The 13,874-nt window shown below is 52.7% G+C and overlaps 7 protein-coding genes across 7 annotated transcripts; 3 read left to right on the top strand and 4 right to left on the bottom strand.

Annotated features, from left to right (window-relative positions):
- Positions 1-83: 83 nt before the first annotated feature.
- VTN31DRAFT_2267 (uncharacterized protein) lies at positions 84-770 on the bottom strand (the record flags this gene model as incomplete). The annotated part of the gene is made up of 1 exon (XM_069402416.1): positions 84-770. The coding sequence occupies one exon, from the start codon at positions 768-770 to the stop codon at positions 84-86; it is 687 nt and encodes a 228-aa protein (XP_069257363.1).
- Positions 771-1,998: 1,228 nt separating this feature from the next.
- Positions 1,999-3,393, top strand: VTN31DRAFT_2268 (uncharacterized protein; the record flags this gene model as incomplete). Its single annotated transcript, XM_069402417.1, has 4 exons — positions 1,999-2,121; positions 2,181-2,314; positions 2,374-2,828; positions 2,888-3,393. 4 exons carry the CDS (start codon positions 1,999-2,001, stop codon positions 3,391-3,393), a joined length of 1,218 nt encoding a protein of 405 aa, XP_069257364.1.
- A 267-nt stretch (positions 3,394-3,660) lies between these two features.
- Positions 3,661-5,208, bottom strand: VTN31DRAFT_2269 (uncharacterized protein; the record flags this gene model as incomplete). Its single annotated transcript, XM_069402418.1, has 1 exon — positions 3,661-5,208. The coding sequence occupies one exon, from the start codon at positions 5,206-5,208 to the stop codon at positions 3,661-3,663; it is 1,548 nt and encodes a 515-aa protein (XP_069257365.1).
- A 1,468-nt stretch (positions 5,209-6,676) lies between these two features.
- VTN31DRAFT_2270 (mitochondrial 37S ribosomal protein uS4m) lies at positions 6,677-8,198 on the bottom strand (the record flags this gene model as incomplete). Its single annotated transcript, XM_069402420.1, has 3 exons — positions 6,677-7,618; positions 7,674-8,102; positions 8,163-8,198. The coding sequence occupies 3 exons, from the start codon at positions 8,196-8,198 to the stop codon at positions 6,677-6,679; spliced, it is 1,407 nt and encodes a 468-aa protein (XP_069257366.1).
- Positions 8,199-9,065: 867 nt separating this feature from the next.
- On the top strand, positions 9,066-9,395 carry VTN31DRAFT_2271 (uncharacterized protein; the record flags this gene model as incomplete). The annotated part of the gene is made up of 2 exons (XM_069402421.1): positions 9,066-9,089; positions 9,141-9,395. 2 exons carry the CDS (start codon positions 9,066-9,068, stop codon positions 9,393-9,395), a joined length of 279 nt encoding a protein of 92 aa, XP_069257367.1.
- Positions 9,396-9,406: 11 nt separating this feature from the next.
- On the bottom strand, positions 9,407-11,693 carry VTN31DRAFT_2272 (uncharacterized protein; the record flags this gene model as incomplete). Its single annotated transcript, XM_069402422.1, has 2 exons — positions 9,407-11,275; positions 11,331-11,693. 2 exons carry the CDS (start codon positions 11,691-11,693, stop codon positions 9,407-9,409), a joined length of 2,232 nt encoding a protein of 743 aa, XP_069257368.1.
- Positions 11,694-12,247: 554 nt separating this feature from the next.
- On the top strand, positions 12,248-13,760 carry VTN31DRAFT_2273 (uncharacterized protein; the record flags this gene model as incomplete). The annotated part of the gene is made up of 4 exons (XM_069402423.1): positions 12,248-12,403; positions 12,465-12,831; positions 12,879-13,672; positions 13,722-13,760. The coding sequence occupies 4 exons, from the start codon at positions 12,248-12,250 to the stop codon at positions 13,758-13,760; spliced, it is 1,356 nt and encodes a 451-aa protein (XP_069257369.1).
- Positions 13,761-13,874: the final 114 nt, after the last annotated feature.

Genomic DNA, 13,874 nt, shown 5'->3' on the forward strand with positions numbered 1-13,874 from the left:
CAGTACCTAACTGCTGCTCCGTGTCTTGGTGATGGACTGGATTGGTATTTGATTTTGAATGTTGCTTGGAATTCTGGGAGAAATCAAAGATGCGCCATTTTTCGTTTCAACCTCTTCAATACCCGCGGCTCTGGCACAGATTTAGGATTGAAGAACCAGAGCTCAACTCCGATCTCGTTGGCTACGCCAAAAACATCACGGTCGACAAAGACATCACAGATACGCCATGGGCGACGTGCTCTCCGCAATTGCTCGTGTATCCAGCGCGACAGGCTGCGCAGCATCTGGATTCGGTGCAGGGTTGCCGTGCCGGCAGTGACGTTGCAGACACCAAGCTTGTCAGTGTTCCACGTCCAGAGGTAGATCAGATTCGGGGTTAGATAGATCTCGAGGGCTTCATGGTTGAGGGGAATCTCCGTGCGGATCCTTTGGACGCTGAGCTGGTCGACGGCGTAGTCGTACTCGAGGTGTACCGTGTGGTCCGTGACGTACCTGTTCGGGTCCACGCAGAAGATATGGTTCACTGTCTTGTGGCCAAAGGTGTGAGGGCGTCTGTATCGAAATCTGAATCGGTCATTGGGGCGATCGGCCGGCAGCGACAGATGGAATGTTTTCTTCGCCAGCAGCTGTCCTGTAGTCGTCCCAAACGTAGAGGGGACAATCTCGCAATTCACGATTCGTATAGAAAACCACCTTGTCCTCGATGATTGCTTCCAGATGGTAAACAGGAGGGAACTGTTGATTGAGTTCCTGTGTTGTATGTATATCATATGCTGTCATATTAATAAAGCCCCCCCCCCCCCCTAAGTTGATCATAGAAATAAGTTTATTGAACAGCCAGCAGGATACAGATATCTGCTTCTTCTCACTTACGTTCTAACGCCGATAAGAAGATACCTGTCAGACAGCCAAAAGAAATCGAAATACCGTGTAAGTTGCCCGCTGCTGGTCCAAGTTGATTTTTCCCCAGTCTCGAGATTGAGAATAACTGCTTTGTTGCTCAGCGGAATGTTGTAACACAGCCGGCGCGAACCGCAATGGACCTTCTTGAGCGTCAGGTCGGCAAAATGTGTTGGCCAGGGGAGGAAGATTTTCTTGACTGGTCGAGCATGTTCCAAGCCATACCGCCATCGAAAATAGCTCATCGCGTCGGTGATCGCTTTCTCTGTGTTAACACCCTCACGGTCCAGGCCCAGGAACGAAAGCGTCTCGCGCAAGAAAGGCCTGACGATTGTTTCGCAGGAGAAAATCATGCGCCATCGCTTAGAGACCTAAGCCATGTCAGGATAAAGTACTAATAGTTGAATATCAAATTGAGCATTTGTAGTAGTAATGCACCCTCTGGTTCCGGACAATGTCTTTCAGATCCAGATACTCCACGATGTGAACCAGGAGTTCGAGAGGCAGGGAGCCGACGATATCATAGTACTCCGTACATGTTCTCGAATTGAACCCGAGATCCTATTTCGGAGGGAGTCAACACTGGTAGGCTTATTGAAGAACTCGAATCTCAGCGTCTTCAGTGACCCGGATTAGAATAAGACGTGTGGAAAAGTGACTGATGGATAATACATCTATCCAACCAACTAACTTCAAAATTAGCCTACTCGTAGGCTCAGTTTGTTCTGGTAGTAGTATCGGAGCGCCTGCGAGCACGAGAATGAAAATCTCGGCTTTCTTTCCTTGGTGCCGTATTTCTCACCGCAACATCAAAATCTCGTCGGAGAAAAAGCAAACTGAGACTTGATTTCCTGAAGCCTTGCGTACTCGGCGACTATCATTGATCCAGCCCTACTCGTAGGCCTACCCGAATTGGGTCTGGGTGAACGATGGCTTCCTCCGTATCTCTGGCGGTGGCTTACATAATCTGCCCCTGCCATCCCGGAGGAATCCGCCCCAACTGGCCCAACAGCTTTTTTTGACCGAACTTCAAAATCACATCGTTTTGACATCCAATTGCTCCCTTTCACCTCCCCCCTCCACTTCCTACTTGTGGCCATGTTTTCGCGATCGCTCTGGGCGCGTCAGGTGGCGCCATTGCGGCGTCGGGCCTTTACTCCCCTGGCTCGTCGTACCGTTACGACGGACGCTGCATCGTCGCATGCCGAAGAAATCCCAAAGGTGGACCCGGAATCAACGTGAACCTGGGATTCCAGGGCGTGTACTGATTCGGACTGTAGGAAGATGACAAGCCGTTCACTGTGCGACTCTCGGACGAGAGCTTCGAGACCTACGAGCTCGATCCTCCCCCGTACACGCTAGAGACAACCAAGAAGGAGCTGAAGCAGATGTACTTTGACATGGTCTCGATGCGGTACGTTTATTCTTCGGACTTGTTTTGTCCTTACTGCGCTTGCGCTGACTCAATGATAGGCGGATGGAGATGGCCGCCGACCGTCTGTACAAGGAGAAAAAGATTCGAGGATTCTGCCATCTGAACACCGGTCAGGAGGCTGTTGCTGTTGGTATCGAGCATGGTATCACGCGGGAAGATAAAGTAATCACCGCCTATCGGTGCCACGGATTCGTCATGATGCGCGGCGGGTCCATCAAGTCCATCCTTGGGGAGTTGCTGGGTCGCCGGGAGGGCATTGCCTACGGCAAGGGCGGATCCATGCACATGTTTGCTCCCAACTTCTACGGCGGTAACGGTATCGTCGGTGCGCAGGTGCCCGTTGGCGCCGGTCTGGCTTTTGCCCAGCAGTACACCGGCGAGAAGACGTGCACGTTTGCCCTGTATGGTGATGGGGCGGCCAACCAGGGACAAGTGTTTGAGGCGTTCAACATGGCCAAGCTGTGGAACCTCCCTGTCGTCTTTGGCTGCGAAAGTAAGTCTTTTGATAGCTATTTAGTGGGGAAACATCGGACCCAAGCTAATCGACGTCAGACAACAAGTATGGCATGGGCACGGCGGCCTCACGGGCCTCCGCAATGACGGACTACTACAAGCGGGGTCAATACATTCCGGGATTGAAGATCAACGGCATGGACGTTTTGGCGGTCAAGGCTGCCGCGCAATACGGCCGTGAATACACCCTCGCAGGCAAGGGCCCCCTGGTTTACGAGTATGTCACCTACCGGTACGGCGGCCACTCGATGTCGGACCCTGGCACGACGTACCGCAGCCGTGAGGAGATCCAGCGGATGCGCAGCACGCACGACGCGATTGCCGGACTCAAGCAGAAGCTGCTGGATTGGAAGGTGGTGACGGAGGAGGAGCTCAAGGCCCTCGACAAGGAGGCGCGCGCATTTGTCGATGCCCAGACCGAGGAGGCGGAGAAGATGGCGCCGCCGGACCCGACGAGCCGTGTGCTCTTCGAGGACATTTACGTGCGCGGCAGCGAGCCTCTCTGGATGAGGGGCCGTACCGTCGATGAAACGTTCTACTACTAGACGGTGATATGCTTTAGGAGCCTAGGTTTTGTAAATGAGGATCTTTCCTTGTATTTTAGGATTTAATTTTCGTGCCTGTCAATGATACACCATTGATCTCGGAAAAAAAAAAAAAAAAGACTCAGATTCAATTAAGGGTATACCCATGATCCCACCAAATTCCAAGCACCAAACCCGATCCTGAAACCGACTAGACTAAACAACTGACAACAGTATACAAATTTTGGGAATACAACAATGGAAGAGGAAAAGGCAGATATTTTGAATTCAATCCCGCCCAGGCTCCTGTCTTAGCATTTCCAAAATCATCTCCTGCGTCTGCTGGATCGAGTCCAGCCGCTCCTCGAACTGTTCGCGGTCCTTGCGAAGTTCTTTCCGGAGCTCTTCATGGAGCTCTGACTTGAGTTTCGCAAGATCTCCCGATATTCCAGATGCAGTTGTCTGGGTATCCCCGGAAGAAGTGTTGGTGGTGGACTGATTGTTGGCGGCGGCGTCGGAGGATGATGTTGATGTTGAGGTTGTTGTTGTAGTAGTTTGGCCTTCGGACTTGGAGGAGTTTTGTTCGAGGTGCTTGTTGAGCTTGCCGAGGGTCTCCAGGATTGCTGTCGTGACATTGTTGTTGGCAGCGCCGCCGTCCGGCAGCACGGATGGATGCGCAAACTGGCCTGGGTATGCGTACGGCGCGCCGAGAGCCGCCGCCTCCGAGTTGCGGAACATGTTGTCGTAGCCCGCGGGCAGCTTGACGCCGGGAGGGGTGGAGAATGTCACGGGGGTGTACGGCATGCCCGGCGGCCACTTCTGCGGTGTCGACTGCTGCCATGGGTTGTTCGCGGCCGCGTTGTTTGCGTTTGTGCCGGCGGAGCTGGAGCGGCGCCGCTTCGCGGGGCGGCCGGCGCCGCGCGAATCGCGAACCTCGATGCGCTTCTTCTCCGCTTCCGCGAACCGCTCCCACGTCGGGATCCATTCGTCGACGACCTTGCGCCACTCCGAGAGCAGCGGCTCGTCCATGCCGTTCCGGGCCGCAACGGCGGCGGCAGCGGCGGCAACAGCGGCCGCGGAGGATGCTTCGTCGCCGCCCCCACCGGCGGCCGCCGCCGCGGCAGCTGCGGCTTTTTGCTCCGCCAACTCCTTCATCCGCTGCTTCGTGACCAGCTCTACCTTGCGCCGCACCGAGTGCCATGAGTAAGGGTGTCCGTGCTCCGTTGTGAACTCGCGCGCAACCGTCCTCCACCATTCGCACAGCTTGCTCCTCTCACCAAACGTCGCGGCGTGCCGGTTGCAGATTTCAAACAGCTTAATCTCCTCCTTGGGCGTCAGCCGTCGCGCATAGGGACTCCGCCCGACATCGCGCTCGCCGCCGGCTGTGTCGTGGAGCACCGCGCCTGGCGGGAGTGGTTGCCCCAAAGAACGCGAGAACTGCGACGCGTCGCCATGATTGCCCGCACCTGCCGTACCGTCGCCTGTTCTCGTCGCACCATCTCCCTCCTCGTCCTCGACCATCACCGACTCCCGCTCTCCTTCGCCATCCCGGCTACCCTCCATCCGATTGTCTACAACTCCGTCATGCTCTCGTGTCGCATCGCCTTTGGGATCGACCACTCCATCGCCGTTTGGCTGCTGGCCACGCTGTACCGCCGACGGTAACCATCGCATTTGCGACATTTGAAACGACGTGCCGCTGTTATTTCTACCCGCAACGTTCGCGTTGTTTCCATTGACCGCAGGAGTATTATTTGCGGCGGGCGCGGTCAGCGGTGAACCACGCGTCCCATGATTCAAAATTGGAATCCCGGAAGAGGACGGCCAGGGATACATGCTTCTTTTTTTCTTTTCTTGTAATTTGTGCTTCTCCCCGGCCGAAGAAAATAATAGCAATTAGAGAAATACAGACCGCGACGTGTTTGTCGAGGTCTGATAAGAGGACCGCGGCGTTGCTGTTGATTGCGCCGTTGAGCAAAGGATGGAAAATCGAGTACCGGACTGGGAAAATTTGAAAGGAAAGATTGATCAAAGATCTTTAAAACCAAAGAAACGCCAACGGCAGAAGAGAGAAAAAAAGGGGGAAACGTGGGAAATGAGAAAATTTTTCGCGCCTTTGCTTTTTTGTCATTTTGGCATTTGACCACTAATTTCGGCAGTGGTCCACCTTGAACAATGCTAGTATGTGATTGGCTAAGATTCTCAATTTCGGATATTCGTTACGTAACTCGTGATCTACTTTCGAGTATCATCTGTGTAACATATTGCAATTTGTGGGGGCTACTTGTGCAAAATGGGGTTTTCATGTCATATCATTGGATGAAACGTCCTTAATGTGTTGGTCCATGTTCTCTTGGCGTATTTGAAATGTAATCGGATTGTGAATCGTACGATTGTTCGATCATCCATCCTGGCTCCGGGCATCCGAAATCCGACCGTTCCACGGAATACCGAGGACGGAGGAGGGGACTTCACGTCAGCGTTCGAGTACTTTCTATGTATAAGCACTCAAAGCGACGGAAGGAACTTCTTTACAAGGCCTCGTGTTGTAGATTGCATGCAGAATATAAACCCAAGTCTCAACTTTTTGAATCCTCAACCGCAATGTCCGTCCCAGACGCGACGAGTACATACTCGTAGAGTTGAGATGTAGACTGCAGTGATTGATACTGGCACCAACCAAGCAAGAAGAACTGCAGAAGCGAAAAAGTGAGAAACAGAGATGAGCCATGAGACAGATATATTCTCAGAAGTCTAGCAGAGCAATGGGTGGATGAACTGTTGAAAAGGTTGGAATCTCATGGGACAAGCGGGTGTATCGAGAGAAGAGGGAGCAAACAACGATTGACACTGTGAGCAGGACACCAGAGAGGAAGAAAGGAGGGGAGCTCGATATCGGGTTGGTGGAAGATGTCAGTAACGCGATCAATGGTAACCACAAGTCGTCGAATTCAAGATGTAACTAGAGCCGGATAGTTATGACCATACTTATATATATATTATCACAATAGTCATTCGATGAATCGTCCTTGTCCGCACCCCTCTCAGACGATTGATTCACTTGCAACCGCACTGCAACGGGGATCAATCGCGTTAGAACGGGAAACTCCGTAGGAAGCAGCAATTCTCAAGCGCATACTCGGACAGCGGTGATTGAGATGGGAAGCCAACCGTACGAGGACGAGAGGGAAAAATTTTAGGATGTGTGCTCGTAAAAAAGCTTGGAACGTGAATCTATCATATGATACAAACTCCCATAGAAATACAATACATTATTGATTGAATCAAATCCGGGACCAGTCCATCACCGCCGTCGCAAGTACCACGCAAATGCCGCCTGTCCAATTGACTCCGGGAATGGTGTCGGGACCTCCGACTGGCCAGGCTTCGCGACCGGATGGCGCAGGTAGACCGCCGCACAAATGTTGTGGTTAACCTCCAGATACCGAGGAATGAACGCAAAGGCGCTCATGTAGTCGCGCGGGCGCCACGGTGTCGCGTATGGCTTGGTGCTGTCGATCGGATTGTCGCGCATCTGCTCCAATGCGCGCTTCAGGGTCTCGAACTCCTCGTCCGTGAGCTCGGAGAACTCGGGGTCTCCAGCTTCGAGGCTGGCCGGATCTTGAGTTGCTTTTTCGAAGGCAGCCTTCAGTTCGTCGCTGATGGGCTGCTCGTTGGAATCTTCCTTTTTAGCGGGGGTCTTGGATTGCTGCTCATCTGCAGATGCGCGCTTCTCCCCCTTGTCTTTCTTCTCCTTCTCCTTCTCCGGTTTTGACTCCGCTTTCTTGGCTTTGAGAGCGTTGATAAGCTCCGAGAATTGAGTCTCTAGATTCTCCGCAAGGACATTGCTGCCAGATGATCGCGACAAGACGCTACGGACGGCTCTCTGGAAGCCGCGCAGCTCCTGCTTCTTCTTGGCAGGGAGAACGTCCTTGTCTTTCGACAAAATGGTTTTAGCCTGACTGAGTAGGGTCTTCAGAACTTTTCTGGGATCCTTCTCCTCCTCTTTGTCTTTGTCGGTCTCCTCTTTCTTGCTTTCCTCTGGAGCAGCGCTTTGCTCTGTGTTTTCAGCGGCCTCTTCAGAGCCCTCTGCCTGCTTCTTTCGAGCCTCGGCGGCGGCTTTCCTAGCTAATCGCCCTTCGCGGCGCTCGGCTCGGCTCTTTGGAGCGCCAGTGGCATACATGACGCACTCAGGGTTGACTTGGAACATATCGCCTGGATTAAGGAGGTAGCCTGGATATTTCATCTTTCGATCGATCAGCACGCGATATGGGGCCAAAACGAGAAGAAGCATATCGAACCTTCTTTCCATTGACAGTAACATGGCCGTGCACGACAAATTGCCTCGCTTGCCGCGTACTGCTAGCAAACATGGCCCGAAAAATAGCCACGTCGAGCCGTCGCTCCAGGGGGGCAAAAGTCATTTGCATGAAGGGAATGCGCTGGGGTGTAGATGAACCGCTGGGCTTCTCCAATCCCGATCCGCGACCAGCGGACATGGCCGATCCATCATCCTGCGCCAGCTGACTCGGAACCATGGGCACCACACTGCGCAGGCGACGGGAGAACATGAGCTCCCATTGACCCTCGCGCACCTGTTCCCCATGATATGCTCGAGCAGCAGACTTTGCAGCCCATTTTTGTTGGAAAAAGGTCCGGTTGGCCGTCGACGGGGGCCTGTATCGACTGAGATTATACAGGTTGTATTTGCTCCATGATTGTCGGATTTTCTGTCGAGAAATGAGCAATTGCTTTCAAATGCAAGACAGGACCTAGGAAAAGTATCTTACCGCCTTGCTTAGGTGCGTCGTCGCCCTGTTTCTCATGATGAATCAATTTCTAGCGACGTGGCAGACGAAGCACTCATTTCTTGAGCTCCCAACATCCGTCGTCCGCAAATTTCAAAATCGGAATTGAAGTCACATGATCAGAAGAAAGCAAACTTCCAAACAATCCAAACTATGCAAACTTTGCAAACATTTTTCTCCATGTTTGCATCCTTGCATAACAATGCAAACATTTCCCGCCACCTACATTTTTTCGGCCAATCATCATCGCTCGCTTAGCTGAGGATTGTCTCCACCCAAAGCTATATAAACCCGTCCCTGTCGCGGTCCTTTTGATCTTTTTCTTTCTTTCTTTTCCTCATACTTACCTTGTTTGGGTGGCTGCGATCAAGAAGGCGGTCCACCACAGACTGGTCCCTGCATTGCACAGCGTGGAGGAACAGTCTGTCCAACGGCCTTCGGGTCATTGGCAGGCGTATTCTTTGGCACCCTTCCTCTCTGAGGATCTACTTTCTTTTCATCAAGTCCCAGCCTTGAGCTGGGGGTTGGAGAAGGGAAGTAGCCCTCGACGGTTTAGCTTAATGAGTAGGTCGACGAAGACTGCAATTGGATTTCTATCTTCCTACCATCTTCCTAGTTTTGCGGGAGCTTGCAGGCTCAAGTTGTCTGTAGTCGAATGAAGCCCTTGAAGTCCGAACATCTTCAGCCTGGACGGGTTGTCGACACTCGCATTCTACGTTTTCGTTCCACCGAGTCCCTTGAATTGAAAACTCTGTGTGCCCGCCAGACTGAAGCGAACGATTATCAAATAGGGATTGCTCAGTTCTTTCAATGTCGGCTACAAACCCCCTTCGCCCTGCCATTCATCCCCCATTTTATTCTCTACAGAGTATGTACTCCGGAGTTATGAGTGCGAAGCTCGACAATCCTGTAAGTACACTGCAGCACCTCGGGACGTTGACAACTTAACGAATTACGAAGTTGATTGACCCTACGAATGCTCCAAAGCCACAAGGACAAGGCCAGACGTGCTTGCGGAAGCCGTGTTCTTTTCTACCATCCAACCCTGCATTCCAATCCCATCCGGGCATCCACCTAGTGGCTCACAACTCAAGGGGCGCGTGGCCGCGTCATCAAAGACTCCAGGCTCGAAGACCGTCAAATGAAGAGGATCTAACGTCACACTTCAAAAAATTTTTCATTACAATTGACAGTTCAGTCAATAATATGGAGTAGTCGTACATTGCCTAGCTCATATCTTCCGGTTCTTGCTGACTCTCGCCCAAATCCCGACCTAGAACGCCTCCCGATGGAAATGCCTGTATGAATGCTTCGTATTCTCCTGGTCCCATGTCAAGCTCCCGGAAAAGCTCCCGCGCCATGGTCATGGTTTCGACCGTGATGCCGGATTCCAGAGCGGCCGCGTCACTATACGCCAAGCGCACCAGGGCCAGGATGTGCTTCTCTCGCCCACCGACCAACCTGCCCAGCATCGAGCGGAGGTCCACGCCTTCGCTGCTCTTGAGCACGCCGTAGAGAAGATGCATCATACGATTCACCAGTGCCGTTCGCAGTTCGTGCTCTGGCCGCAACGTTTGTAGCGCATCGAGTTCGTCGTAGACGTTTCGAAAGATTCGCCCCAGGGTGAGTTTTGACGATGCGATGAGCGAACTGCCCCAGTTGCTCTCCGAGTCATTACCTTGAAAGGCAACAATCTCGAGCATGGACAGCACCTCTAGTCGCATCTCGCAGACCTCAGCCGGGGGGTAATCGTCCCGGCCTTCGTCGGGAACGGGATACTCGCTCAACAGGCATACCGCCCGCTCAATGAGATGGTGTTCAGCCTCGCGCTGGGTAAGGCCCATTTGTTGATCGTTGTCGATGATGGGGCCAAAGGTATCTCGGCGAAGACTAGTGGACAGAATGTTGACTGCGAGAACAATATCCTTCAGAAGTTGGTGGTCGTTCAGATACGAAAGACAGTCAGCATGGGGAATGGTCTTCCAGAGCGTTTCATGCGCTTTGTCGTTGCGTCGACATGCCGTGGCGACGATGTAGAGTAGATCCAGGGCCTCGGTAGTGCTTGCTTCCTCGTGGATTAAGGAGCGCGGCGTCCGCCGTACCTGCCCAGGAGCGACGCTCGACACTGGCGAATGCTCGAAACGGACTGTGCCGTTGACTCGCACCGTTTTACAGATGACGTGTGCGAGTTCTTTTACGATCGCGGGAACGATCGTTGCCATGTCCAGCTTGACAATGAACCTCACCAAGCTAATGAACATGGATATCGGCTTGTAGTACTGTTCGTTGATAGCGCGCGACCATATCGAGATGATGGAACGCGCAAAGTCTACAGCGTAGTTATCCGAGGTCGATGACGAAGTCTCCTCGAGGACTATCGATGAGAGTTTTTTACTCGGGTCTGACGGGAATGCCAATTGGGCCATGACTTCCAGATCCGTTTCGATGTTGGGCGGCGTTCGATGAGCTAGGATTTGCTTCATGTGGTGCAGGCTGCGACTCTTTTGCCGCTGCATCGGCTGCACGCTGGGGTGTTTCAATAGTTCTGATTCCGGAGCTGCTGCTTGGGATGGCGGCGCCTTCGCAGGACTGAGCTGCAGCGCTGCCATCGGGATTGGGGAGTCCTGGCTTGGTTTCCGCTTCCGTTTCGCAGGCATTGACGGCGTACTCCGTCTGGACCGCCCACCTAACGATTTCGTTGGCGAAAGAGCTCCGATCTCCGCATCATCAAAGCCGTCCCGGAATAGCAGCGTGCGTTGATGTCTCGGCGTTGTCGGGGCGGGCTTCTCTTCGGTCTTGCTCCTGAATTTCTGCTGATTCCGTCTCTGTACCTCATCTCGAAGCTCATCTTGAAGGAAGAGCTTTTCTGTTTCCAGTTTTTTTCTATCCTGGGCGGCAGCTTCTTCTGCTTCCTTGATCTTCTCCTTCTGTTCGGTGAGTTCTCGTTTTAGATCCATATATTTCTTGTAGTACTCGTCCGTTGTGCGCTTGAGTTTGCTTCTGAGAATGCTGATCTCCCCTTCTTTTGTTCGAAGCTTCTCTTCGAGCTGCCGGACTTTTTCCTCCAGCGTTCCAGCGCCGTTTCCTTGCGCCGCCTAGTCAACATTAGTCATTCACACTCCAACGATTTGTCCAAGACGTCCGTCCTACCTCACGAGCGACTACCTGTTCTGCCTGGGACGCCCTTGCCGCTGCCTGGCCATCGCGGGGTGCCTCCGTTTGCGACGACACCAGGATGGGGAGATTCGCAGTCTGGCCGGGACGCGGTCTAATGGCGTTCGCAACGACGCGTTGGGCCTGTAACTGCTCCAGGGCGCCATGTTCTTCGGAAATCTCTGCGTCAAGCTCCCCGACGCCAGTGTCTCCATATTCCTGAGCGAGCTGGGCGACATTGGCCTCAGTCGGGTTCTGGGCAGAGAGGTTTTGCGTAGCGGCGTTCGCATGCTGTTCGAGCTGGAGCCAGGTTCCAGCGTCGAATCCGTCGTCCGAGAATTCGTCATCGCTCTTGTCCATGCCCAGAAAGAACGGGGGCCATGAGAGGGGGAAAAATAGGACCCAACAGGTCAGCTTAGAAAGAATGGCAAAGTTTACCTACACCCTGGACCGTTAACAATTCCCGCCAGGAATCTGCTGTTTTTTTCTGCAGCAATACCGTATGTACAATCCCTGTGCCAAGCCACGGCAGCGAAGTTGGGCCGGCAGAACTGTTCGATTCAGCCTAGAGCCATGCATTGACCGGATTGCTGAGCTGGACTCGTATTTATCTTGCTCTTCATCTCATTCCAGTCTCGCTTTCATCTCTTCAAAGTGACTTGTGATTTCTCTGAACTTCCCTAAACTTCCCCAATTGCCATCTGGGCAAACCCCGTGACTGGTTTCCCCGCGAAGACGCTGACTAAGCAATTTCCGTCACATGAAGGCGAAACAGCCTGAAATGATCAACGATCAACGATTCCGCCCGTTCCGCTTTCTCTGTTGACATCTTAAGTTAGTTTACTTTTCTCGGACAGCCCTGGTTTGAACCATAGTCGGTCGACCTGCGACCGCATTCACGCAATCTTGCCGCAATGGCCAAGTCTCGAAGAGGGGTGCGGTTCCAGCACCGATTAAATGGCGACCAACATCGGCGGCAGAGTTTCTCGGACGCGAGCGATGCCCCGTCAGAGCCCAGCAGTCCTAGCAAGTCCGGCAGTGTGGCCAAGCACGAAACAATTAAGGAAGAGGTAAGAGCTTTGTTTGCTGCGGCGTTCGGCGTTGGGAAGTCATCGATTGATCAAGGAGCAGAAGAAACCGGAATTGTCGGAGTATGAGAAGAAGAAGCAAACTTTTATTACACGGACAATATGGACGTTCGTCATGATCGCCGGTTTCTTTACCGCCATGTTTTCGGGCCATCTGTATCTGGTTGCGATCGTCACCACGGTGCAAATCATGTCGTTCAAGGAGGTCATTGCGATTGCCAATGTGCCCAGCAAGGAGAAGAACCTGCGGTTTACCAAGTCGCTCAACTGGTACTTTCTGGCGACAACCATGTACTATCTGTACGGGGAAAGCGTGGTCTACTATTTCAAGCATGTCTTGTTGGTTGACAAGGTGTTTCTGCCTCTGGCAACGCACCACCGGTTTATCAGTTTCATGCTCTACCTCATGGGTGAGTGAGAGTCGGCCGCGCGATCTCACTGAAGCTGACATGCGCAGGCTTTGTGTTTTTCGTTGCGACGTTGCAAAAGGGCCACTACCGATTCCAATTCACCCAGTTTGCTTGGACGCATATGGCCTTGTACCTGATTGTGGTGCAGGCGCAGTTCATCATGAACAACATTTTCGAAGGCATGATTTGGTTCTTCCTGCCGGCGTCGTTGGTCATCACAAACGACATCTTTGCCTATGTTTGCGGAATCACCTTTGGACGCACTCAATTGATTAAGCTGTCGCCAAAGAAGACCGTGGAAGGGTTCATTGGCGCCTGGATCTGCACGATCATTTTTGGGTACATCATGACCAATATTCTGATGCGCTACAAGTACTTTATCTGCCCAGTGAACGATCTGGGTGCGAACATTTTGACGGGGTTGGAGTGCACCCCGAATCCAGTCTTTACGCCAAAGACGTATCATCTTCCGGAATGGACCGGGTTACCGAGGACCATCCGCGTGGCACCTATGCAGTTCCACATCCTGGTGTTTGCGACCTTTGCCTCATTGATCGCGCCGTTTGGCGGATTTTTCGCGTCCGGCCTGAAGCGAACTTTCAAAATCAAGGATTTCGGCGAGTCGATCCCAGGTCACGGGGGCATCACGGATCGGATGGACTGCCAGTTCATCATGGGATTTTTTGCCTTTATGTACTACCACAGCTTCATTGCGGTGCATAAGGCAAATGTCGGCGATATCATTGAGACTGCCATCACTGGCCTGTCGGTAGACGAGCAATTCGAGGTTGTCCGAGGGTTGAGCAAGTATCTGTACAACCAAGGCGAGGTTTCCGATAAGGTAGGAGTCCTATTCCCTCGTACAGGTCCAAATTGCTGACTATGCCTAGCTTTTGAGCTGTATAAATGAGCAACTTGTTCGACGATAATTCTTTTCCTCATGCCCTTTCCTGTCGCACCAAACGGGTCTACGCGGGCTCTGCCTTTCATACATATCAACTCCGTTTGATTTGTTGTCCCCACTCCTGTGGTGTGGAGTTTGT

Source organism: Thermomyces dupontii (genome assembly GCF_041956625.1).
Source record: "Thermomyces dupontii strain NRRL 2155 unplaced genomic scaffold VTN31scaffold_11, whole genome shotgun sequence".
In the NCBI taxonomy this organism is placed as follows: domain Eukaryota; kingdom Fungi; phylum Ascomycota; class Eurotiomycetes; order Eurotiales; family Trichocomaceae; genus Thermomyces; species Thermomyces dupontii.